This window comes from Felis catus, chromosome D3, assembly GCF_018350175.1.
Source record: "Felis catus isolate Fca126 chromosome D3, F.catus_Fca126_mat1.0, whole genome shotgun sequence".
Taxonomy (NCBI): Eukaryota; Metazoa; Chordata; class Mammalia; order Carnivora; family Felidae; genus Felis; species Felis catus.
This window is the reverse complement of record NC_058379.1, coordinates 6820756-6846707: the sequence shown is the minus strand read 5'-3', so window position 1 is coordinate 6846707 and position 25952 is coordinate 6820756. Positions and strand designations below refer to the sequence as shown.

The following is a 25952-nucleotide window of genomic DNA, read 5'->3' as shown; positions in this document are numbered from 1 at the left end:
TTCATGTTTATTTGAGTGAATGAGGGAGGGGCCGAGAGAGGGGGAGACCCAGAATCGGAAGCAGGCTCCAGGCTCCGAGCTGGCAGCACAGAGCCCGACGCGGGGCTCGAACCCACGAACCGTGAGATCATGCTCTGAGCTGAAGTCGGCTGCTCGATCGATGAGCCGCCCAGGTGCCCCTATTTATTTATTTTTAAGATTTTATTTAAGTAATCTCTACACCCAGTGTGGAGCTCAAACTTACAACCCCAAGATCAAGAGTCACAAGCTCCACCGACTGAGTCAGCCAGGCTCGCTTCAGCCTATTTTTTTAAACTTTACACACGTGGGGAGGGGTGGGGGGAGGGGGGTACAGGTGATGGGGATTTAGGAGCTCTTGTCATGATGAGCACTGGGTGATGTATGGACTTGTTGAATCACTATATTCTACACCTGAAACTAATGTAACACTATGTTAACTAATTGGAATTAAAATAAACACTTAGTAAACTTTACACACGTATTTATATATGCAAAAAATATCGTTGGTACTGCTTGTTGTGTATTAATTAACAGAAATAAATTAACTATACCTAATATGTTATCCCGCAGTGTGCTTTGTGGCTTGTTTTTATGGTTTTGAGACCTATCCAAGTTAACACGCATAGATCCAATTTATGCCTATTCCTCCCACATAATAGTCCACCATATGTCCTACAGCACACTTTTTTCAACCAAATTAAAGACATGGAAGTTGTTTCTAGTATTTGCAAATGCAAACCAGGCTGCCGCAAGCATCCTTGGGCGGATTGCTCCAAAGCCATGTTTTTCAAACTGCCGGAGGCATTAGTGGGTCACAAAATCCCTTTTTTCCCTTAAGTGACGTAGGACAGAATAGTTTGTAATAAGTATTTCAATATCCTTTGGTGAAGCTTTTGTTTTGTGTTTGCATGTGTGTGTGTGTGTGTGTGTGTGTGTACTTGATAGGGAGGTAAAGTGTTTTTCTTACCGGGGATCACAGTGAAAACAAGGTTTCAAAAACATTCCTCCCCCAGCAATTCTACCCAAGAGAATTGAAAATGTATGTCCAGGGGCGCCTGGGTGGCTCAGTTGGTTGAGCATACGACTCTTGATTTCTGCTCAGGTCGTGAGCTTGTGGTTCATGGGATCGAGCCCCGCGTCGGGCTCTGTGCTGACAGCTTGGAGTGTGCTTAGGGTTCTCTCTCCCTCTCTGCCCCCTCCCCTGCCTGTGTGCTCTCTCTTTCTGTCTCAACATAAATAAACTCGAAAAAAACAACAACAGAAAATGTATGTCCACGTGAAAACATGGCGTCCACAAGTGTTCACAGCAGCCAAAAGGTGGAAACAACCCCCATGTTCAGCCACACATGAATGGACAACCAAAATGCGGTGCTTCTGGACAATCGAATATGACTCCACCACAACAAAGAAGGTACTGACTGATACACGTTCCAACGTAGAGGAGCCTTGAAAACACGATGAAGAGCGAAAGAGGCCAGACACCAAAGGCCACGTATTGTACGATCCCGTTTAAGTGCCGCAACAGGCAAATCCGTAGAGACGGAAAGCAGATTAGTGGTTGCCAGGGGCTGGCGGAGAGGGGACGTGGGGAGAGCCTGCTTAATGGATATGGATTTCCTTTTGGAGTGATGAGAACGTTCTGGAACTAGATAGCGATGATAGTTTCACAACATTATGAATTTACAAAAAGCCACTGAATTCTATGCTTTAAAAAATGGCTTAAGGGGCACCTGGGTGGCTCGGTCGGTTAAGCGTCCGGCTCTGGACTTTGACTCAGGTCGTGATCTCACGATTTCGTGGGCTTGAGCCCTGCATGGGGCTCTGCACTGACAATGTGGAGTCTGCTTGGGATTCTCTCTCTCTCCCTCCCTCCCTCCCGCCTCTCTCTCTGCCCCTCCCCCACTCATGTGCTCTGTTTGTCTCTCTCAAAATAAATAAACTTAAAGGTTTCAATGATGAGTTTTATGTTCTGTGAATTTTACCTCAATTAAAAGTGTTTAGGGGCGCCTGGGTGGCTCAGTGGGTTAAATGTCGACTTCAGCTCAGGTCACATCTCACGGTTCGTGGGTTCGAGTCCCACATCAAGCTCACTGCTGTCAGCTCAGAGCCTGCTTTGGATCCTCTGTCTCCCTCTCTCTCTCTCTCTCTCTCTCTCTCTCTGCCCCTCCCCTGCTCATGCTCTCTCTCAAAAATAAATAAACATTTAAAAAAAATGCTTAAAGCCACTCCTCTAAACTAAGGGCAGAATTGTGGGCTAGCACAGTTTGCTCATTTCACCTTTTTTACTACACGTGGGAAATTGCCCTCCAAAGTTGTTGTCCTGAGCTGTAGTCAGTGAATGAGAACTTCTACCCGACAACCCCCCCCCCCACACACACACTTGGTACCCAAGAGAAAAATAGCCAAGAGAATAACTCAGGCATTAACTGGGTATAAACCAGAGGTGACGATCTAGAGTCCCAATGACTTGCTTTGTTTGGCCAGTTTGTATTTTTAAAGTTTGAAGCAGGTGCCCATAGCTAAAATCCGGGGATCACGGACTGGGACTCAGCCCCACACAGCACATATTTCCTTGTAGTGACCCTTAGCGGAGCTGAGCAGCCCGTGCCCCCTTCAAAGGAGTGGGCTCTCTCACTCACTGCGGCCTCCACGTTACCTGACGTCTTACAGCCGGTCCCTGTACTCGCTTGTGTTCCCCTGTGGCCCAGGGACTCTTTGAGCGCACTCACGCCTGGTATAAAGTTCAGAGCACTATATGGGTGTGAATGGGGCTCACTCTCACAGCTGAGCATCTTTGTGCAGGTCACAACCTGCACAACTGTTCCAGGCGGCCCTGGTGAAGAGGACAGATGGAATTCTGAGCCCCTTGGTTATGGAAGTTTGCTGAGATAGGGGAGGTCTCAGACTTGGGGAGAAAAACAGATTTGGGAACTGAAGAGAAAGGTGGGGCCAGAGCCCTGGCATTGCCATTGGGCAACGGATAGAAGAACATACCGTCCATCGTTCCTACTATCCAGGTGAGGCCGCTCAGCCCCGAGGAGCTCACCTTCGGCGTCCTCTCCAGCTGTAGCTGATGAACACCATCTTGAGGTGCTGGGTTTCTGTGTCTGGCACTTTCAGCTCTGACTGTGACCCCAAATCGGATTAACAGCCCCCTCCCGACACGTACGCTCGGGATCAGAGTCTGCCGAGACCAGCCATTTGGAAGAGCCCATCTGCCGCCTGCTGCACTAATTCGGCTTCAGGGACCAGCTTGGAAGAGAGAGGGGGCAGGAGGAGGGGAGGTGCGATCTGCGGCAGGGGCCCGAGAGGTGAGAAATACACGGCTTAATAAAAAAAAAAAAAAAAAAAAAAAAAAAAAAAAAAAAAAAAAAGCGCCCTCCTCCAGACGCCAGAGATGCCAGAGATGCAGCTGTGGAGAGAGGCTTCCCCGACCCCCGCCTCCAGCTGGGACCACTTCCCAAGACGAGCTGCAGAATCTGCAGGGGCTGGTGCGGAAGGAAAACGCAGGGCCGCCTGTTCCAAAATTTCAACACAGGATGCACGCCCATGTGAGGCCGGCCCTGCCTCTGTCTTCCTCCCGCCCCTGGGTCCTTACACCAGGATTAAACCTGCTCTGGGGCCCCACAGCCCCTGTGCCCGTGTCCCTTGCGTCCCATCCTTTATTTCCTCGCCTGCCTGTGTCCCCAGCAGACCGTGCATTCCCTGAGGGCCTGACCGCAATGATTTTCCCTGATGGCCCGGCACAGTCCCTGGGGCAGAAGAACGCAGCCGTATTTGCTCAATCGCAAAAGAGAAAAAGTCCACTTCAAAAACCATGGCTCTCCACTTTAGATCCACCAGCTCGACTGTAATTTAAAATGTAAATAAACGGGGGCACCTGGGTGGTTCAGTCCGTTAAGCCTCCGACTTCGGCTCAGGGCGTGATCCTGCTGATTGTGGGTTCGAGCCCCGCGTCGGGCTCTGTGCTGACCGCTCGGAGCCTGGAACCTGCTTCAGACTCTGTGTCTCCCTCTCTCTCTGACCCTCCCCTGCTCACGCGCGCGCTCTCTCTCAAAAATAAATAAACCATTAAAAATTTTTTAAAAAATAAAATGTAGGGGCGCCTGGGTGGCGCAGTCGGTTAAGCGTCCGACTTCAGCCAGGTCACGATCTCGCGGTCCGTGAGTTCGAGCCCCGCATCAGGCTCTGGGCTGATGGCTCGGAGCCTGGAGCCTGTTTCCGACTCTGTGTCTCCCTCTCTCTCTGCCCCTCCCCTGTTCATGCTCTGTCTCTCTCTGTCCCAAAAATAAATAAATGTTGAAAAAAAATTTTTTTAAATAAAAAATAAAAAATAAAATGTAAATAAATAAAGGCAGAAAATAGCAAGTGTTGGTGAGGACGTGGACAAACTGGAACCCTAATACTTTGCTGGTAGGAAGGTACGATGGTGCAGCCACTGTGGAAGCAGTTTGGTAGGTAGTTCCTCAAGTTAAGCGGAGAGTGGCCATGTGACCCAGCAATTCTGGTCCTAGGCGTATACCCAAGAGATTATGTCCACACAAAAACATGAATGTTCACAGCAGCACTATTCAGCACGGCCCAAAGGCAGAGACAACCCAAGTGCCCATGAATGGATGAAGGGATTAGCAAAACGTGGTCCATCCACACACTGGAATAGGATTCAGCCGTAAAAAGGAATGAGATGCTGACACCTGCCACGCTATGGGTGACCCTCGGAGACATGATGCTGAGTGAAGGAAGACAGACACAAAAGGCCACATAAAGGTATGGTTCCACCGATACGAAATGTCCCAAAGAGGCGAATCTAGAGACAGAAAGCGGACTGGTGGGTGCCAGGGGCTGGGGGGAGGGGCGAACAGGGAGGGACTATGAATGGGATGGGGTTTTTTTGGAGGGAAAGGATGAAAATGTCCTGGAACTAGGAGATGCTGACGGTTGCACCACATTGTGAAGGCACTAAATGTTATTAATGGTAAATTTTATGTTAGGTGTGTTTTACTACAATAAAAACAACTCAAAAACTATCTTTAAATGCAATGCGGTGCTCTGAATTGGATCCTGGAACAGAAAAAAAAAACAAAACCAAAAACCCACACGAGCGGAAAATTGGTGAAAAGGAAAAAAAAAAGCTTGGAGTTTCACTGACAGTGATGCGTCAGTGCTGTTTTCTTAGTTAGGACAAGTTATCGCCACGATTGCACGAGACGATAATGTGAGAGGAAGCTGGCTGAGGGCTTCTATTTCAATGCAACCTTTCTGAAATGCTAAAATTATCCCACAACAAAATATTTATTTAAAAAATCGTATCTGCCACGGCACCCGAGTGGCTCGGTTGGTTGAGTGCCCGACGCTTGGTTTTGACCTAGGTCGTCATCTCACGGTTCGTGAGACCAAGCCCCACCCCTCGATCTGCTCTGACAGTGTGGAGGCTGCTTGGGATTCTCTCTCTGTCCCTCTCTCTTTACCCCTCCCCAGCTCGTTCTCTCTCTTTCTCAAAACAAATACACATTTAAAAAAAAAATGAAGGGGCGCCTGGGTGGCGCAGTCGGTTAAGCGTCCGACTTCAGCCAGGTCACGATCTCGCGGTCCGTGAGTTCGAGCCCCGCGTCGGGCTCTGGGCTGATGGCTCGGAGCCTGGAGCCTGTTTCCGACTCTGTGTCTCCCTCTCTCTCTGCCCCTCCCCCGTTCGTGCTCTGTCTCTCTCTGTCCCAAAAATAAATAAACGTTGAAAAAAAATAAAAAAAAAAAGAAATAAAAAATCATATCTGCCTTCTAGAAAACAGCTAGATTGGTCTCTGGAAGGTTCTTTTGTCTGCCTAGGGCCTGCTTTTGGGTTTAGGTTTGCCAACCAGGGAACCAGAGCATGGGAAAGCAGGAGGCATCTGGGGTTCCCAGCCTGGGGATTTTGAGGGGGGAGGTGAGGCAATGAGGCAAAGAGATGGGCGGCGGGGAGGGGGCAAGAGAGGAGCCTGGGCTGGAATGGGGCTGGGCTGGGGGCCCCCCATGGCAGGGGAAATCTCCTTGATGGGGAAGCTCCAAGGACTTTGGAGAACAAGAATGTCCAGCAGAGAGGATGCAAACTGGTGACCCACACAGGTTGAAGACTGACTCGAGATGTGTCTATTGGCCCTGGGTTTTGTAAAAATAATTTGAGCCAATCTACAAAAAACCATCAATCCTACACTAAAACTGGAATCTCCAGCTTCTCTGAAAATATCTGCAGATCTGCTGACTCAAGGCCACCTTCCTGCATGGCCTCAAGAGGCCGAGGCCAAGTCCCAGCCATCGCCGTTAAATGAGATACAAAGCCTCGGTTGCCATTTATTCTCAGGCTTGCACCATATTCCATTTTTAATGGAACAGAAAGATTTCCCTGCGCCGTGTCAAAGGTGGAAAAGCAGAAAAGAAACCAAGAGCGTTGACTGATTTTTCTGACACCTGGCTGCTTTCGCACACTTACGATACCTACCCGGTTCCTGGAGGCACTTATGTTGGAGAACCAACATTTGATCTGTAGCATTTGGTGCAATGTCAATATGCTCTCCAACCCGCGCCCTTAAGTCTTTACTCTCACGGGCGTTCTGTGGTTGGGGTCAAACATACACACATACTTCTTGGGGGTGAATCCCAGCTCTACCCCTTACTAGCTGGTGGCCTTGAGCAAGTTGCTTAACCTCTCTGTATCTCAGTTTCCTTGAGCCCCTGAGGTGAAGCAGGAGACTCAGCTGGTCACGGCCTGGGTCAGCTTATTTGGCAAGAGAGTGGGTACATGGCTGACACAGAGCTGATACACGCAGCGTGACCGCCCCAGTAGTTACAATATCGAAATACTTCTCTACCAGTTTGGTAAATCGCCACTGCCCCAGCCCCCTCCCGGGAGCCCCAGACTCCCTTACAATCCTGCAAGTATGAATGACCCCCACGGACGTCTTCAGTCTCTTCTGACTGAGCTGTTAGGTAATATGTCTCAGCTCCGTGGGGCGGAGTGGGCGTGAGGTGCCCGGTCCCTGACGGGAAAGAACAGGTGGCATTTGCTGGGCCTCGGCTTTCCTGGGAGTCACAGAAGTCCCGCGGATTTAGAGGAGACGGGTCTCCGTTACCCTGCACAAGCCGCACGGAGATAGACAGACAGACAGACATGAATGTTTGTGCTGGAGATCCTGGGGACATGAAGAGGACAGAAGGGAGGCTCCCAGATCCTGGGGGGAGGCCCTGTACCACCCAGAGTCTCTCCCACAACTACACCGGGCAGGGCTGGGGGGAGAGCTGGGTTTGATGGAAAAACCTAACCAGGTGATGGGGCAGAGGGCCCAGGAAGAGGTCAGAGGTCAGGGGTCAGAGGTAGTACACTTTATTGGCCGGGTTCTTCTAACATCCTGCAACGCCCCTCTCACCGCCCCCCCCCCCAGCCCCCCGCAAAGCCAGAGCCTGAGCTTTGCCACTGTCCCATCCCCATCCACCAGACACGGAAGAGAATGCGTCTGCCAAACATCCAACATGCCAAAGGCCTCCGAAGAGCAGGGCGGCAGGGGCGGGTGTGGGGGAGAGGGCTGCAGGGGTGGGGGTGGGGGACAGGAGCAGGGGATGAGGCAGGGCCGAGGGGCTCGAGCTGGGTGCAGGGCTGGGGACACCCTGAGTCTCTGCCAGGCCTGGCCAGCCCCTCACTCCCCCAGTTAAGGTCAGTAGTAGTGGTTCACAGTGAGACTGGCTTCGATTTGGCAGGGCGGCAGGGACGATGGGCAGACAGGTGCCTTCCACTGCCCCTGCTGACCTTGGCCTGACTCATGAAGCTGGGAAGAGTGACAGAGGAAGTCCCCTCCTCTGTGTCCCCCTTCTGGGACAGGGAAGCCCCTTCTCTCGAGGGGCGAAGGGGCAGAGGCCTGGTTCTCCCCTGACATCCCCCAGGCTATTAGGAAAGATCATTCACTCCTGGCTCAGAAGTTTCTAGAACATCTCAGCGACCTTGCCCATCATTACTCCCAATGAAAAAACTGTTTTTGAAATCTAGGAGTTGACTGGGGCCCATCAAACCAAGCAGTAAAAAAAACCTGGTAAGATCTTGGTTTAAAAAGGTAGCTCTACCTTCGCTTAGAAGCCTTGGGAGGCCAGATGGAGAGATCAGACGTGTCTCCGCTGCCCTGACTGGAGGCGGTGGCTCGTGGCAGCAGGGGAGGGCTGGTGGTGGCCCAGGCGATGGGGCAGGAATCGGGGGCAAGATGCAGGAAGCGGTGACACGTGGGACATGGCAGGTGGCCCTCCGGTGCTGTGGGCCTGGGCTCAGAGGGCAGCGGGGGTGGGGTGGGGGTGGGGAGCCCCCACGGGTACGTCTGCCAGGCGAGGCGCCAGGGCCTCCGCCCCACCGGTCAGGCCTTGTGACCGCCGCCGCTGCCCGGCGGCTCCTTGTGGCCAGCTGAGTAGTCGGAGGCGGGCTCGAGCCCCAGCATCTGCCGCTGTACCAGCTTGGCATAGAGGCCGCCCTGGGCCAGCAGCTGCTGGTGAGTACCCTGCTGCACCACGCGGCCCTTGTCCAGCACCACGATGAGGTGCGCACGCTCCACCGTGCTCAGCCGGTGCGCGATGATGAGCACCGTGTGCTTCTGCGGGTGGCCGTGGATGGCCTGCTGGATCTGGAGAGACATTGGGGGGGGGGGGGGGAGCGGCCGCAAGTCCACCCGGGGCCTGGCTCGGCTCCCAGGTCCGCCGCGTCCCAGTCACCCTTAACCGCTCTGAGACTCGGTTCCTCGTTTGTAAAGCCGGGGCCTGCACGCGACCTGTTTTTGGTTCACGGAGGGCACAGCTCCGTGCCCGGCACCAGGGAGGTGTTTGGGCGGCGACAGGTGAACCCTAACTCGGTCTCCTCCGGTCTTCCTGCTCCTGCTCCCTCCTCTAACCTTCGCCCTGGTTAATGGTCTCACCATCAGTCCCAAAGCTCAAGCCAACGAGACCACCGTCCTCAATTCCTCATCCTTCACTCACTGTCCAAATCCAGCTGCTGAGCGAACCCTGTAGGTGCTGTCTCCCCAGGTTATCTCACCCTTCCCTTCCTTCCACCACGATCTTCTCGCTGGAATGCCTGCAACCCCCCAGCCCCCGCCCCCCGGGATTTAACGTTTCCATCAGTTCCTGTTGAATTCCTGCTCCAAGCCCTTCAACAAAGAATAAAATCCAGACTCCACATTAGCATTCTGCACTTGTCAAGGTCAAGAGTGCACAACACGAAGGGGGACCCCTCATGTAAACTATGCACTTTAGTTAGCAATAACGCGTTAAAGCTGGTTCATCACTTGGAACGAATTCACTGCATCAAGATGTTAATAATAAGAGAAACTTACTATTAATAAGATGTTAGTAATAAGAATGGGGTGAAAAGGACATATACGGGAGCTCTCTGCGCTTTTTTGCTCAACTTTCTTTAAACCTGAAACTTTTCTGTTAATTAAAAAAAAAAAAAAAAAATCCGAACTCTAGAACTAGGGCCTGAGTTGCCTGTGTCTCCTTAGGACTCTGTCCTCACCTTGTCGGACCCCCCCAGCCTGGCACGCTGACCTTCGGGCTTGCCTATGAACTTGCTCCAGGCTCTGCATGTGCTGCCCTCTCTTCCTCGGGTGCTCTTACCTCAGAACTGCCCTCCGCTGGCTCCTTTCCTCTCGGGTCTCGGCTCAAATGGTACCCGGAGACCCTGCTTCTATCAGTGAGATGGCCACCTTCCAGCAGGGCTTTGACAGTGTAAGGCCTCGTCCCTGGGATGACCCAGCCCCACTGAATGCTCAGCACTGCCAGGAGAATCGACTGTTTTGGCCAAGGCCTGACAGTAGACTCCTGACCTCCCTTTCTTCGAGCGTTTAATACAAAGGGCTTATAACTGGAGTGCCTGGGTGGCTTGGTCGGCTAAGTGTCCAACTTCAGCTCAGGTCACGATCTCACAGTTCATGAGTTCAAGCCCCACATCGAGCTCTGTGCTGACAGCTCAGAGCCTGGAGCCTGCTTCGGATTCTGTGTCTCCCTCTCTCTCTGCCCCTCCCCTGCTCGCGCTATCTCTCAAAAATAAGTAAACATAACGGGCGCCTGGGTGGCTCAGTCGGTTAAGCGTCCAAATTCGACTCAGGTCATGATCTCACAGTTCATGAATTCAAGCCCTGTATTGGGCTCTGTGCCGACAGCTCAGAGTCTGGGGCCTGCTCAGATCCTATGTCTGCCTCTCTCTCTCTGTGTCTCCTCCACTTGTGCCCTCTCTCTCTCAAAATTAAATGAACATAAAAATTTTTGAATAAATAAATAAACATCAAAAAATTTTTAAAAAGGGCTTATAATTATAAACCCTTCCTCTGTCCCTTTGAGACATATATATATATATATATATATATATATATATATATATATATATTCCTATAAGGCAAGAGTGTCTTTCTCAGGGACCTAAAGGCCTTTCCTCTTCAATGGAATTGCTAGGAAGGACAGGGCCTCCGTCTCCCATTGTCCGTGGGAGGACAGAATTCTGGCCGACAGTTGCCAGCCAGCAGACACGGCCGGCTAATCGCATCCACACTGCCCAGCCCTTCCTAGGCCTTCCCTGGAGCTCGCCTCCTTATGCCTTCATTCTCCTTTGAAACGCCTGTCACCACTCTCACCTCTGCACAAACCAGAGTGGAGCTCAGCTCTTTCCCCTACTGTCAGTAGTTACTGAATAAAATCTGGGTTTTTTCCCAGCTTTAATGTCTGGCCGTGTTTCTCTTTGGCACTGGTGACCTCTCCCGATGTCCCTCTCTCAAATGACAGTTTCATTTTCTGTGTGGCACAGGCCACAGGTTGAACTCATGCTTGTTCTTCCCCTGGAATGGAAACATGGGAACACAGCAGGGACGGGGCCTTTGTCTGTCTGTTCAGCCAGCCCTTGCAACCTCGGGGTCTGGGACGGTGCCCAGTGGCCAGGAGGAGCTCGGTGAACGCCTGTGTAATTAACGATTCAACCCACGGAGAGGCCGACGTAGCTAGTCAGTGACAAATACCCCGTTGGACCCTCTTTACCGATGGCAGTGGGCCTCAGAGAGCGGAAGACACTGGCTCAAGTGATGAGCTGAGGGCGGGGCCTCAACTCCAAACCATATCATATGATTTCACGTCCGCCAGGAGCCAGTTGGCCGGTCCAGCCCCGGGTCTCCTCTCCCCTGGTTCCCTACCCTCAGCCCTGAACACCCCAGTCCAGGAAACTGACGGCCGGGGAGGGCTCCATAGGGTCTCCAAACCCTTCCCAGCTCCTGGCTCCGTTGTCTGGCATCACCCCGCCATCCCCCACAACTCACCAGGTACTCGCTCTCTGCATCCAGGGCGCTGGTGGCTTCGTCCAGGATGAGGACGGGTGGGTTCCGCACCAGAGCCCGAGCCATGGCCACCCGCTGCTTCTGGCCGCCCGACAGCTGGGCACCCTTCTCCCCAGTCTCTGTGTGACAAAGGGACAGGGGCGAGTGAGCAGAGGGTGAGGCCGGGGCAGCCCTGGGGAAGAGAGAAAAGTCCCCTCCTCTATCTTTCCCTGCTGCCATAGGAGCCGTGCTCTCCAGGAAAAGGTGTGGTTCAAAGGGCCGCCGGCTGGGACAACCACCAGCTCCAAAACACGAAAGGATGCTCTCCTCCCCCCCCCCCCCCCCCCCCCGTTCGTGCAAATCGTGACTACAGTCACCGGTCGTAGGGTACCGATTTTTACTTATTCATTTGGCAAAAATCCAAATGCTTGATAGTACACTGTGCTGTGGGGGAACCAGGCACTCCCCCACCTTCCTGGGGCTGCACACACCTCTGTGTCTGTCATTTTGTACCGTGCAAGCCTGTGATCACAAGGACAAATGCATGACCCCTGCATGTCCGTCAGTAGGAAACTGAACGGCTTATTTAAATAAATTATCATAAAGCCCATACACTGGTACACAGTCCAACTGTTTAAACAAGGAGCAAGGCAGGGGTGCCTGGGTGGCCCCGTCGGCTGGGCGTCCGACTTCGGCTCAGGTCACGATCTCACGGTTCGCGAGTTCGAGCCCCACGTCGGGCTCTGTGCTGACAGCCCAGAACCTGGAGCCTGCTTCGGATTCTGTGTCTCCCTCTCTCTCTGCCCCTCCCCGGCATGCTCTCTGTCTCTCTCTCAAAAAATAAATAAATAAAATAAAAATAAAATATACATCCACGTTTGCATAAAGAAACTCCAAAAGTACACATAAGAAGCTCATGAAAGAGGCTTTGTTGGGACAGGAGGAAAAAGGGGTAGAGACAGGGATAGAATAAAACTTTTTATTATGTATCATTATATGTATATATTTTTAGTTCTGAACCATGTGACTAGCCCCTTTACAAGGGTTAAAATTTTAAAGTATATTAAACACAATAAAATATATAATATAAATCAATATTGCTACATCTGTTATATTAAAATATTAATTTATTAACATAAAATTAAGTTGTCATTAATATAAAACATATATATTTTTTTTAATTTTTTTTTTAACGCTTATTTATTTTTTGAGACAGAGAGAGACAGAGCATGAACGGGGGAGGGTCAGAGAGAGGGAGACACAGAATTTGAAACAGGCTCCAGGCTCTGAGCTGTCAGCACAGAGCCTGACGCGGGGCTCGAACTCACAGACCATGAGATCATGACCTGAGCCGGAGTCGGCCGCTTAACCGACTGAGCCACCCAGGCGCCCCATATAATACATATATTATTTTAAATAATGCTTTACTTATTTATATTCTAATTTTTTTTTTGAGAGAGAGAGAGAGTGCAAGTGAGCAAGGGGCAGGGAGAGAGAATCCCAGGAGGTGCAGAGAGAGAGAGAGAGAGAGAGAGAGAGAGAGAGGCTCATTTGACGCAGGGCTTGTGTTTTACCCGAAGTGGAGCTTGGGCTCACCTGAGTTCAAGTGGGACTTGAGTTCATGAACCATGAGATCATGGCCTGAGCCAAAGTCAGATGCTTAACGACTGAGCCACCCAGGAGCCCCTGTTTATTTTTAATTTGAGAGACAGAGAGAGAATACGTGCATGTAGGGGACAAGGGCAGAGAGAGAGAGAGAGAGAGAGAGAGAGAGAGAATCTTAAGCAGGCTCCATGCTGAGCATGGAGCCTGATGTGGGGCTTGATCCCTCAACCCGGGACCACGATCTGAGCTGAAATCAAGAGTTGGATGCTCAACCGACTGAGTCACACAGGCACCCCTAAAATAATAATCTTTTAAAACTCAACAGAGGTGTCGGTTGTTGCCTGGTACTGTGAATGTCCTTAAACACCACCGAAGCGCTCACTTTCAAAGGGTTAAGTGAATTTCACCTGAAATTATAAAGAGCAGCTGGCAGAGGGCAATGCTCAACTCAGAGGGTCGCATCCCTGAAGGTGGACCTTCAGGCACAGCGGAGGTGATGCTCCTGGGCTGTACCTGTGTTGTAGCCGTCCTGGAGCTCCATGATGAAGCCGTGGGCATTTGCCTTCTGTGCAGCCTCCACCACCATCTCGAAGGGCACGGTGGACAGGCCGTAGGAGATGTTGTCCGTGATAGAGCGGGCAAATAGCACTGGCTCCTGGCTCACCAGGGAGATCTGTGCAGGAGAAAGGATGGGGCATGAGAGGCCTGGAGCTCATCCGTCCAGCTGTCACCGGGAACCTTGCCAGCCCCAGGCCTGCCTGACGCCAGGGGTCTTGGGTCTGAAATCTGATCAGGGCCTGTGCCTGGCTGCTAACATCAGCTGCCTCTCTTCTTCCAAAACAAGAGTCCACTTTCTGTACAAAACCTCAGCTCCCCCGACCAAAACTCTGGGGCCCGCTGAGCTAGCTGCTTGGGGCTAAGCCGAGTTCCCTGACCTCCAAGACAGCTCGCTGGGAAAGAGAGTGTAGGATGTAAGTCTGTTCACGTCAGAAGACAAGAGGCCACAGCAGGCCCCCGGGCCATAAAGACCTCCCCGGTACCCCGTCCCTCCAAAGAGAATACTTTAAAGAAGCTGTTGTCCCCCGATGCTAGTTTTAGGAATGTAGCCTAGAAAAATGAGAGTATGGAGGGTCTGCAACACTGTAAATAGAGAAAGAAATCAATTTCATAAATTGGGAATTGGCTAATAATCACAGTGTATCCATAAAATCAAATTTGTATATATATGTGTGTGTATCTGTATATACACATATACAGATACACATGCCGAGTATGATTCTGTTTTTGTTTAAAAAAAACTTATATGTGTGCCTTTGTATATCAATATATTTATACAAAGATAGGAAACAGGTTAGAAAGGATATTTACTAAACTGCTAATAGCAGTCACCATCATGGGGTGGAATTTTAAAAAGTGAGGCGGAGGGGAACACTTATGTCTTAGTTACAAAATTCTCTGAATATATGGGAATGTGGTTAGATGGTTGAATTTTACTGTTTTGGGTTTACGAAAATTGGAAAAAAATTAATTTAAACTAAAGAGAAGGGATTCACAAAAGAGGAAATCCAAGTAGTGAGCCATATGGAAAGGTACTTGATATGTTTAGTCATCAGTAGAATGCAAAAGACGCGGTGAAACACCTTCACACGTGCACTCACCCGCTGGCCAAAAATCAGGACAATATTAACAGTCTAAGAATAGTATGTGTCTGAGCGTATCAGCTGTTGCAAAGCCTTGACAGCTCTGCCTAAGGGCCGCTTCCGGAACTCTGGTGGGCAGCAGCCTTGTCCTTATACACCTGAGACCACTGCTCAGCCATCTACCCCCTGGTTATAAGCAGACGGGCGGGCAAATAATCACAATTCACAATCTATGGCTTCTGCCACCATCTAGAACTTGTCTGGGAGTTCTGGAATCCCTGTGCCAACCCTCAGGCTCTCCTATAATGTATGTGGATGATGCCATGGTGCCTTCTTCATAGTTGGTGTTTCTCGTATTGTATGCAACCCGAACAACCATCCAGGGCATCCCTGCTTTTATGCCAGCACAGGCCCAGGTGTTGAGGAACCTTCTCTGAAATGATTGCCAAAAACTGTATGGTCAGGAACAGCCTCCTTTAAGTACTAGAGATGCCTTAGATTCAGCAACAAAAATGAATGAACTACAACCAGAGCCTCAACCTGGATGATTCACAGACAACTGCGGAGTGGAAGAAGCAAGATGCGAGGAATGCATGCTTCAGGATCCCAGCCAGGTCAAGTTCAAAAGTAGGCAAAACGCAGCTTTGCTGTCTGAGAGGCACAAAGAGATGGGAAGACTAAAGAAGGAGACGATCATAAAAGTCAGGGAGACGTGGCCTCCAGGGGGAAGAGAAGGGACACACGAGGTGCAGGAGTGCTGGAATGTTCCTTCTCTTGACCGGGGTGGCGGTCTCTGAGCTGTACGTTTACCTACAACACTCTTCTCTGCATCTCTGTTGCGGCTCATGAGGGTGAAGCTAGAAAAAGAAAGCGCACAGAGGCAAACAAAGGCCCTTCCACCTACCACTCGGTGCAGGTACTTGTGGTCATAGGCGCTGACGGGCTTCCCGTCCAGCAGCACGCAGCCCCCCTCCAGAGGGTAGAAGTTCTCCAGGATGTTGACACAGGAACTCTTCCCACTGCCCGAGGGCCCCACGAGCGCGGTCACCTTTCCTGGGGACAGGCTGAAGGAGACATTCTGCAAGGACACGTAGCACATAGCAGGGTGTGGGGCCACGGGCTCTGAAGCTCCAGCCTCGGACACAGGCAGGCACCCTTCCCCACCCGCTCACGCCCCTTTGGGCTGGACACTGCCAGCCCCCGGAATGCTCTCCTTTCTAGGATCTGGCAGTAACTTTATGCTCATTTCTACTCCCTGGGTGCCTCCTCTCCCTGTTCAGGATCCAGCCCGAATGTCCTCTCCTCCGAGAAGCCCTCCTTGACTGTTAACACCATCCCTGTAGACGGCCCCTGTCACACCACCCTGATTTGTTGCCTTCCTAGCACTTACTATTTGGACTCCTCTGTCAGTGATCTGCCTTCCCTGACTACAGCCCAAATTCCAGGACAAGGACTCTGCCTTACGTAATCCCGGCTACACTGCCATGGCCTGGCTTCTAGGAGGCGCGCAAGACACGGGATGAAGGAGGGGGCGATCTGGGAGGGCCTCGAGCACCCTTCTCACCTGCAGGACTTGGGTGTGGGGCCGAGTGCGGTAGGTGAAGGTCACATTCTCAAAGTCCACCCGGCCCTCCAGGTGGTCAGGGGCCAAGTTGCCATCATGCGCCATGGTTGGCTGCCGGTCAATGAACTCGAACACCTTCTCGGCGGCCCCCACTCCCTGCATCAGGCCGCTGTAGACAGAGCCCACGGACTGTGGGCGGAGGAGACACATGTTCCTGTCCCGCTGACACCCCAATGCTGGGAGCCCTCCCCCCCGCCATGGTGCCAGAGAGATGAAGGGGGTGCGGGAGAGTGGGGACCATAGCAGCAGTTCTGGGGGGTGCAGGATGCTGCTGGGGCCCCCCACTAGTCCAGCAGATAACGACAATAATGAAAAACAAGGGCAGTAACAAAAAATACCAATGCCTTTTGTCAGAACACATTGGAACCAGTGCCTTGGGGCCATTCTAGCTAAGCATCCTGCACAGGGGCATTATCACCCCCCAGAGGAGGAAACGGAAGGGCAGGAAGTTAACTGAACCAGCCAGATGTGGCAGGACAGGAATCGAACCTTCCCCTCTCGGCTGCCACAGCATTTTTTTTCAAATTTCGGTTTTAAAAACTTACTTTCTGCTATACGTTCTCCTCGCGTAAAAATATACACCGTATAAATGTGAGTAAGAATGATGACTCACTTCAACAAACACTTTGTATATGTTGCGAGGTAGGTTCTATCATTATTTCCTTTTTGCTGATGGGGAAACGGAGGCACAGAGAGTTCATGTAACTTCCTCCACGTCACACGGCTGGGAAGTGGCAGAGGTGGGACTTGAACCCAGGCACGGCTGGTTCCTGAGTTCAGGCCCTTCTGTGCTAGGACTGGGTGTCCTGGTTGGGGAAGCGGGAGTGACCTTGGTACCAGCATCATTGTTCCATGGAAACACTGTTTGGCACTTGGTAGGCCCTCAACACAGCGCAGCTGCAGGGGGGTGGGGGTGGGGGGCACCTGGGGCTCAGTCGGTTAAGTGTCTGACTCTTGGTTTTGGCTCAGGTGGTGACGATCTCAGCCCCGCATCGGGCTCTGCGCTGTAGTGTGGAGCCTGCTTGGGATTGTCTCTCTCTCCATCTCCTGTCTCTCTCTCTCTCTCAAATAAACTTAAAAAATACAGCACAGGGGCGCCTGGGTGGCGCAGTCGGTTAAGCGTCCGACTTCAGCCAGGTCACGATCTCGCGGTCCGTGAGTTCGAGCCCCGCGTCGGGCTCTGGGCTGATGGCTCAGAGCCTGGAGCCTGTTTCCGATTCTGTGTCTCCCTCTCTCTCTGCCCCTCCCCCGTTCATGCTCTGTCTCTCTCTGTCCCAAAAATAAATAAAAAACGTTGAAAAAAAATTAAAAAAAAAATACAGCACAGCTGGGACCGTTATCACGAATATCAAGATATTATCATTCCTATTAAGATACAAGCGTTACATGGCCACGGTCCTCCACACCTCCTCCCACAGCCCTGGGTAGCCGCGTCCTCTATCTTTTCAGTCCTTCCTCCGGGCGTTTCCAAACACACGCACATATATGATAAATAATTCTGACATTTAAAAACTACGCCAGTGGGATCAGAACCTTCCTGTTGCTTTGGGATTCGCCTTTTCACTTCACGCGAGGTCTCGGGGTCCTTTCCATACTAATACACACAGAGGCACCCCATTTCTGTGGCTGTTGCCTAGTTTTTATAGTGCAGGCATACTGCTTCTGGAACACAGACGGGCCCCATTGGCCCAATCCCTGACCGGTGGGCGTCGGAGGAGGCTTTAAGTTTTCACTATTAGAAGCAATGCTTCCTTCCCTCAGTGTCCACACACCTTTGGCCACTGGTGTGGGTGTTTCTGCAGCCCGGGTTCCCAGGGGCAGAATTGCTGTGTCAAATGACGTACAGGTATGACTGTCGCCAATGCAAAGTGTCATCTCCTGCAGAGGCTAACACCCTCTCCCCCACGCACGCCCCCAGCGTTACCAGTGGAGGACACAAAGGCCCACCCTCGGTGCCAGGGGATTAACGCCCCTACTCCAAGCATCCTTCAGCAGTGACCAACGGGCGCTGGGACGTGAGCACCCCAGCTCCCTGTCTCAGGGTCTGCTCCTGGGGGAACCCAAATTAAGGGAATCTAAAACAATCCTGTTTGTTCTGTGGTGCTACTCTTTTTTTTTTTTTTTAAGTTTATTTATTTTGAGGGGATTTGAGGGGCAGAGAGAAAGGGAGAGAGAGAATCCCAAGCAGGCTCTGCTGTTAGCACAGAGCCTGACGCGGGGCTCCAACTCATGAACCGTGAGCTCATGACCTGAGCCGAAATCAAGAGTCAGATGCCTAACCAGCTGAGCCACCCAGGCGCCCTGTGGTGCCTACTCTTTAAAGTGGGTTAAGGGGCGCCTGGGTGGCTCAGTCGGTTAAGCGTCCGACTTCAACCAGGTCACGATCTCACGGTCTGTGAGTTCAAGCCCCGCGTCAGGCTCTGGGCTGATGGCTTGGAGCCTGGAGCCTGCTTCTGATTCTCTGTCTCCCTCTCTCTGACCCTCCCCCATTTGTGCTCTGTCTCTCTCTGTCCCAAAAATAAATAAAACGTTGAAAAAAAAAATTTATAAAGTGGGTTAAGGGGCGCCTGGGTGGCTCAGTCGGTTAAGCGGCCGACTTCGGCTCAGGTCATGATCTTGAGGTCCATGAGTTCAAGCCCCGCGTCGGGCTCTGTGCTCACAGCTCAGAGCCTGGAGCCTGCTTCCGATTCTGTGTCTCCCTCTCTCTCTGCCCCTCCCCTGTTCATGCTCTGTCTCTCTCTGTCTCAAAAATAAATAAACGTTAAAAAAAAAATTAAAAAAAAAATAAAGTGGGTTAAAACAGGGGCGCCTGGGTGGCTCAGTTGATTGGGCATCCGACTTGGCTCAGGTCATGATCTCACGGTTCGGGGGTTCGAGCCCTGCGTCGGGCTCTGCGCTGACCGCTCAGAGCCTGCTTCATACTCTGTACCTCTCTCTCTCTGCCCCTCCCACACTTGTGCTCCTTCTCTCTCTCTCAAAAATAAATTTAAAAAAATTACAAAGTGGGTTAAAATAAAGTCAGACCCATCTGGCTTTGAACCTGGTCCCCCCGCAAACGCGGTGGGCAAGTCACTTAACCTCTCTGAGCCTTAGCTTCTTTTTCTGAGCACTGGGAAGTAGAATAGTACTAAGACCCCTCACGGTGTTCTTAGGAGCCTTTCCTGAAGTGACCTTTGTCCCTGTCACTTTGCTCAACAAACACAGCTGCTGCCACTTGGTAGTATTATTGTCATGCTTGGTATTATGTTCTCTCCCCCACCTACTGAGAAGTACCCCATCTGTCCGTCACCTGGAGCATTCCCTCCCCCATTCAGACCCCTCTGCCGCATCCCTCCTGCTCCCCAGGACCCCCTCCCCAAGCCGGCCCCTCACCTCCATACAGTCTCCCAGGACAAACTCGTAGATGATGAAGGAGATGAGGTTGCCGCTGGTCATCTGCCCGGAGATGACGAGGTGGCCCCCGTAGTAGAGGATACTGACCTGGACTACCAGGAGGGTGAGCTGCGGGCAGAGGGCAAGGGGGCCCGGGTCACAGGGGTCTCGGCTCAGACCCCCCCCACGCCCGCCATTCCCTCCCCCCTCCCCCCAGCCACAGACCGAGACTCCGGCCGGGCGGGGGTGTCCTCCCACACGCTGGTGGCCGGCTGTCACACGTGCCCTCCCGCTCCCGGGCCCCGGACTTCTTCCCTGCGAAGGCCCCCAGCTGGAGGGAGCCGCAGGCCTGGCAGAGAACAAGGCCTCCTTTGTAAGGCCCTGGCCCGCACGCGCAGCCCAAGCGCCTCCGCCAGGCCAAGCGGGAGCTGTGTCTTCCCCCTCGCTGCAAAGAGCGTGGCTCAGGGAGGTTCGGTCGGCTGGCTAAGGTGGCACAGCAAGCCAGACGGAGGGGGACGATGGGATGTGTCTCCTCGCCCCACCGGCTTCCCTGAAGGAGGGGCTGCGTCCGGGACGCTCTTGTCTCCTTCCACCCCCAGCGCCTGGCAGGTGGGACAGGAGCGGAACCCGAACACCCACGACAGGCCAGGGTTGCTCGCTGCCTCTCCCCGCCCCGAGCCCCCAGCTGGGTTAGAGCTAGGTCAGCACCTTTGTGCAGGGGGCAAAAGGCATCCGTGTCGGCGGGCAGATGGCTGGGCGGCTTGGCTAGCTGAGCTGGATTTCTGGGCCCCTTCTCCTCTCTGGCTGGGCAGCCTGCCCTGTGCCCTGGGATCACACTCCTTCTCCCCCCTAAACTCCAAACCCTCCTCATACCTACCCCTGCTGTGCCCACCTCCCTCCCAGATGTGGCCAACGGACAGCAACGGGCTCCAAGAGCTCCCCGTCCTCCAGGGAGGGGCCGTGACTCACCCCCAGGGTGGGCCAGACGCTCCAGTGGGGGGCTGTGGGGTTGTGACCTAGGACCTGCCAGACGGCAGCCTCGGGGTGACTCCCTTCCTGGGCGAGGATGTTCCCTAGCAAGCCCATGCCCAGGTGAGAGGGAATGAGGAGATGCCCTGTGAAGACATCTACTGGGAGGCTGCATTCTTTTCCAGAAAGATCTGCCCCAGGGACCAGCAGAAAGAAAGGTGGGACAGAGCGAAGCCAAGGGCCACCAGCCCGACTCGGAGACGCAGGGCCCCAGGCTCGCGCCTTGACGGAGGGATCTCCCCATCTTGGTGTCCCCTCCCCCACCCCCGCCGACAGTCGGACCCGCCCCACGTACCCCACTGCCCCAGACGTAGTACGTGTAGGCTGCCGCCTCCTTCCTGTTCAGCTTGTACACCTGCTGCAGCTTCCGCGAGTACACCTCGGCCTCCTCCTCCTCGTTGGCAAAGCTCCGCACTGTCTTCATGGCGCTGATGGTCTCCTCGGCCGTGCTGCTGGCCCTCGCCAGGGCGTTCTGGACCTCTTTGGAGAGCCTCTATGGGCAGGAGTGGGGACGAGAAGGAGGAGACCCCCAAACAGACAGTCTTACCATCCAACAGCCTCTACGCCTCTCTGGGTTCTTCCTACCCTTAGCTGGTGCCAGGCCTATGCAGGGAGTTCCAGGGACAAGAGGATAAGGCCGAGACCCCCACTGTCTCCCTTCTCCTTCTAGCTCGATTTGACAGACTCAGAGAATAGACTCCAGCTGGGTTCTTGGGATGAGGTCCTGAGGTTCCAGCTCCTGAGGGATGGGGAGCTGATTATTAAGTCATCTCCAGGACCAAATGGAGGTTATTCACCATCGCAGGCTCAGTTTTTGGTAATCCTCTCAGAAAAGGAGCCTCAACACCTGATCCTGTGCTAGTCTAAGACAGGGATGCTCTGGATGGTTGTTCAGGTTGTACACTATCCAAGAAACACCAACTATGAAGGGGGTGCTGTTCATATTATCAACATACACTAAATTATGGTAGAGCCTGAGGGTTGGCACAGAGATTCCAGAACTCCTAGCTGAGTTCTAGGTGGTGGCAGAAGGCTGTGAAATCCGCCTGCGTTGTGTCTATGACTGGGTATGGATAGCTGAGAGGTAGTCCCAAGTGTAGGACTACCGGACTACCGCCCACCAGAGTTCTGGAAGCAGCCCCTGGGCAGAGCTGTTCGGGCCCTGTAGTAGGTAAGATGCTTATATCGTCAAGCCATTGAGGAAGGCTGCTGGAGAGGCCAGGCTAGGATCGTGCAGGGGCATGTCCCACGAGGCCGTTGGAAGCATGCAGTGTGTTGTGGCATCTTGGGTGGAGCCATGCCATGCCCTGAGTCATGTCTGGCTGTGGACAGTGCACATGTGGCTTGTGGCGATGACTCAGTGGCTAGATTCAACACTTCGAGGTACAAGTAGGAGACCTGCGTTGAGCTTCCTTTAGCCCCCCCCCCCCAACAGAACTTGCTGGCGGGGCCCGAGGTGTGCACGGGCAGATGGGGGGAGGCTCTGGGCTTCCTGCCCCGTCCCAGGGGCTGGCAGGGAGGCAGGAAGGGTGGGGCGGGAGCAGAGGAAGGGAAACGGCACCAGTTCCAACTCATATATTTACTTTCTCTACTCGGAGAGAGGAAAACAGAGACCCCGTGATCCGGAACCATGGGGGAGAGGGCCCTCCCGGGCGGTCGACTCTGCCAGGAGGCGACGCGATGGTTGTGGGGAGTGGATGTGTTTTGGGGCTGGCCTAAGGTCACGGGCACCAAAGGTTCTAATGAGCCTGGGACGCCGAGCCAATCACGTGTCAAAGCCTGTCGCTCCGGCCTGGGTCACTGGGGAAAGGGCCGCTCGCGCCTGTCTAACCCCGGCCTCAGTCCCTTCTGGCTCTGGAGCACCCACCAGTGTGGGGAGCAGGAGGAGGGTGGGGGGGGGGCTAGCTCGCGGGCCAACCTGCCTGGCGGAGGCTGCACCAAGGAGTGGCCAGAAGCGGCTGCAGCCACCCACAGCTGCGTGGTGGCTGAGGGCCGCCCTCGCGGGGCCCGAGCCTCCCCCACACGAACGAACGTACCCTCTGCGGAAAGCCAGCGCCCGCTGCGCTCAGAGCGTCAACCAAAGTTCTCACAAAGGCCCACAGCCCGACCCTCATCACCTCCCTTGCTCACGCCCTGGCATCACCCGCCTCCCTGAGGCCCCTCAGACATACGGGCACGTCCCACCGCAAGGCCTTTGCACCAGCTCTGAACATGCTTCCCGGAGCTGTCCACCTCTTTCCTCGGATGTCACCTCCTCAGGAAGACCAGTTAAACATGTTTTTTAACGTTTATTCATTTTTGAGAGAGGGAGAGACACAGGAACAGAGTACGAGTGGGGGAGGGTCAGAGAGAGAGAGGCGACACAGAATCCGAAGCGGGCTCCATCCAGGCTCCGAGCCGTCAGCACGGATCCTAACGTGGGGCTCGAACTCACGAACCGTGAGATCGTGACCTGAGCCCCAGTTGGACGCTTCGCCGGCAGAGCCGCCCAGGCGCCCCAGAAAGATCGATTTAAAAGGGCAGCCCCCCCAGAGTTCCCCATCTCTCTCTCTCTCTCTCTCTCTCTTTCCTTTTCCTCCTTAGCACTCACCATCTTGCATCATATTACACATTGTTGCTATTGTTATTGTTGCTATCGTCTGCGTCTTCCGCAAGAACATAAACCCCTTGAGGGCGGAAGCTTTTCTGTCTCACTGATGCATCCTGGGGCCCGTACTCCTTGAATGAGTGAACGCACAGTGAATGAGTGTACGGAGCGCTCCCGCTCGGGCTGAGTCCTTCGCCAGCCCCCGGTGGTGCCCCCGAGCCCCTCCTGGGGCGCCTCCCTCCCTCGGGAGCGGCTCACAGACCCCAGCGGGAAGCAGGCGGGACCTACCTTGTAGTACTTGCCATAAATGTCGGACACCATCATGATGATGGGGAAGCCCATGAAAGTGACCAAGGACAGCTGCCACGAGAGGCTGAACATGAAGACCACCACGCCTGTGACCTTGACCGTGTTCCGCAGGAAGATGTTGATGTTCTGGGAGACCAGGTCGCTGACCATGGTGGTGTCGGAGGTGAGGCGGGAGATGAGGTCCCCTGGAACACAGGCAGGCTCAGTCCCCACCGTGGCAACGGGCCCACTGCGGGTGGGGGCAGGAGACACGGGGGGGGGGGTTTCCAAGACAGGCACCAGGGAGCTCAGGCGTCCCCCACCTTCTGGGTGGGGACGGGAGGGAAGAGAAGACACCCCCCGGAGGGCTGCTCTGAGCCCAGCCCTCCTCGCGAGCATCTTGTGACATCACATCCCACGGTACAGAGGAGGCAGCCGAGGCTCAGAAAGGGAAAAGGGTCACTTGGTGCCACGTGGCTTGTCCCTGACTGAGCCAGAACCAAGCCCGTATCTCCTCCCTGTCACTGGCAGAGGGGACAGAAATAATAATCTGGGCTGGTGGGGAGGAGAAACTTTGAGCACTTGCCGGGCCAAGAGCTTCACAGCAAGCCCGTGGTAGCTCCTACCATTGTCCCCATTTTAGAGATGGGGAAACAGAGGCTCAGAGAGGTTAAGTTAGCGAGTGGTGGAACCAGGGCTTGCACCCAGACCGTTCTGTCTCAGAGCCTGGGATCTAGGCCGGATACTATTACTGCCTTGCCTGTTCTGTCCCGCACCCCAACCCTCTCGTCCCCTTGGAGCTGAGCCTCTCGGGCCACCGCCCTGGTGCTTCCCAGAGAAGAGTGGAAGGCAAGGCCTTGGCTCCTGCAGGAGTGGCCTGGCCAGGGTCCCCCTGCAGTGGCCACAGCTCATACCAAAACCTCAGCCAGCAGGCCAGCTTCCCGGCCTCAGGCAGGGCCCCCGGGGGTGTTTCTATCCCGAACAGGATAGCAGGAAAAGCCAGCCATTTAATCCCTCCACGGGAGGCCAGCCCACCCTGGCTGGGCCCCAGGCCGCCGAGGTTACCCCAGGCCGCAGGAGGACCAACCTGTGCGATTCTCGTCAAAGAAGCTCATCTCCTGAGACACCAGCGAGCGGAACAGACGGTTTCGAAGGCGAATGTTCAGTCTGGCAAATATGAGTGTAAAAATGCCTCCCCGAATACCTGCGGCAAATGAGCTAATTGCAGATAAGAGATGTTATATATAGCACGACGTCCTTGCGACAACCAGCAACCATAACCCAGCTGCCCCCTCCCACTGCTGGCAGGCGAGGGCCACTCTGCAGGGGGGAGGCAGGGAGGGACCCAACCTCGAGCGAGCCCCTTTCCAGGGCTGCTGCCGCCGCACGGTCTCCCCTGTTCCCTGCCTGGAGTCCCCCAAGGTGAGGGCTGTGAGGGGACTGTGTTCACTGGGTACAAGGATCCAGCTTTGCCGGTCAGACCCCTCTTCCTTCCAGAAGGGCACTTGGAGAATAGCCAGGGAGGGCGAAAGGGGAACCCTCAGGGACCGAAGCCAATTTTGGGGACAAGAGGAGGTGGTTGGAAGCCAGTTTGGTTGTTGGTTACCACGGTGACCGGCCCACCAGGGCACAGCCCTCTCAGGCGCTGGCTGGCCCCTGACCTCCCTCCCCTGCTGCGGTCCTAGAGGGCAGGGCGTGGGGGTGAGAGCAGGCTACCTGCCGATAGCCAGCAGGCACATGACAATGACAGCCGTGCTGAACTGCTCCATGCTCTTCTGGATGATGATGCCGTCGATGGCCCGGCCGGTGTAGTAGGGAAGGAAGGTCTCTCCTGCCGGGAGACATGGTGGGCTCAGGGGGCATCTGCAGCCCGGGAAGCCCGTACCCTCCCCCACTGAGCCTCCAGAAGCCCGCACACCGCCTGTTCGGCTCACTCCACCGATGGATGGGGTGCTCTCTCTTGGCAAACTCCTGCTTCTCACCTTGGCGGGAGGCGGAGCAGGGGCCCGCACTGCTTAATGCCCCCCTCTTTTCAGGGAACAGGAACACAGGAAACACGGGTGACTCAGCCTATACAGACTGGGTCAGTACCGCTCATAATGGCTACGAGGCCCGAGCGCACGGCGCCATGGGGCTCCCGGGCGCTGCTCGGTTCCCTCTGCACAAACTCTGCGGGTGGGCCTGCCACCACCCCCATTGGACAGGTGAGCAGGAGAGTGGAACCGAGAGATGAGACGACGCTCACCAGGCCACACGGCCCAAGTTCACTTCCTTCTTCTCACTGGTGGAGGGCCCTGGAGTCCAAATTCCAGAAGCTCCCAGCCTCAGGAGACGTAGGTATTTGGTTCCAACGATGCTGGAAACGGCCACCCAGCCCCTCTCGGTGGCACACTTCACAGTTTGCCACGTCACTGTGCACCCACTTACTGTACCCACCTTCAGAACAACGCCGGGCAGGGTGGCGAGAGGGGGCTAGAGGGACGCCA

General features: G+C 54.0%; 1 protein-coding gene across 4 annotated transcripts in view; it reads right to left on the bottom strand.

Annotated features, from left to right (window-relative positions):
- Positions 1 to 7364: 7364 nt before the first annotated feature.
- The window catches only part of ABCB9 (ATP binding cassette subfamily B member 9), a 36488-nt gene continuing 17900 nt past the window's right edge, over positions 7365 to 25952 (bottom strand). For all 4 annotated transcript variants that reach the window (XM_045041753.1, XM_023241353.2, XM_023241354.2 and 1 more), the window contains 10 exons: positions 25183 to 25297; positions 24554 to 24684; positions 23467 to 23672; positions 20887 to 21084; positions 19563 to 19691; positions 16131 to 16319; positions 15471 to 15644; positions 13440 to 13599; positions 11325 to 11461; positions 7365 to 8651 (listed from right to left, as the gene is read on the bottom strand). In XM_045041753.1, coding sequence (XP_044897688.1) covers positions 8388 to 8651; positions 11325 to 11461; positions 13440 to 13599; positions 15471 to 15644; positions 16131 to 16319; positions 19563 to 19691; positions 20887 to 21084; positions 23467 to 23672; positions 24554 to 24684; positions 25183 to 25297 — 1703 coding nt within the window. In that variant the 3' untranslated portion in view covers positions 7365 to 8387. The remainder of the gene's footprint in view (positions 8652 to 11324; positions 11462 to 13439; positions 13600 to 15470; positions 15645 to 16130; positions 16320 to 19562; positions 19692 to 20886; positions 21085 to 23466; positions 23673 to 24553; positions 24685 to 25182; positions 25298 to 25952) is intronic.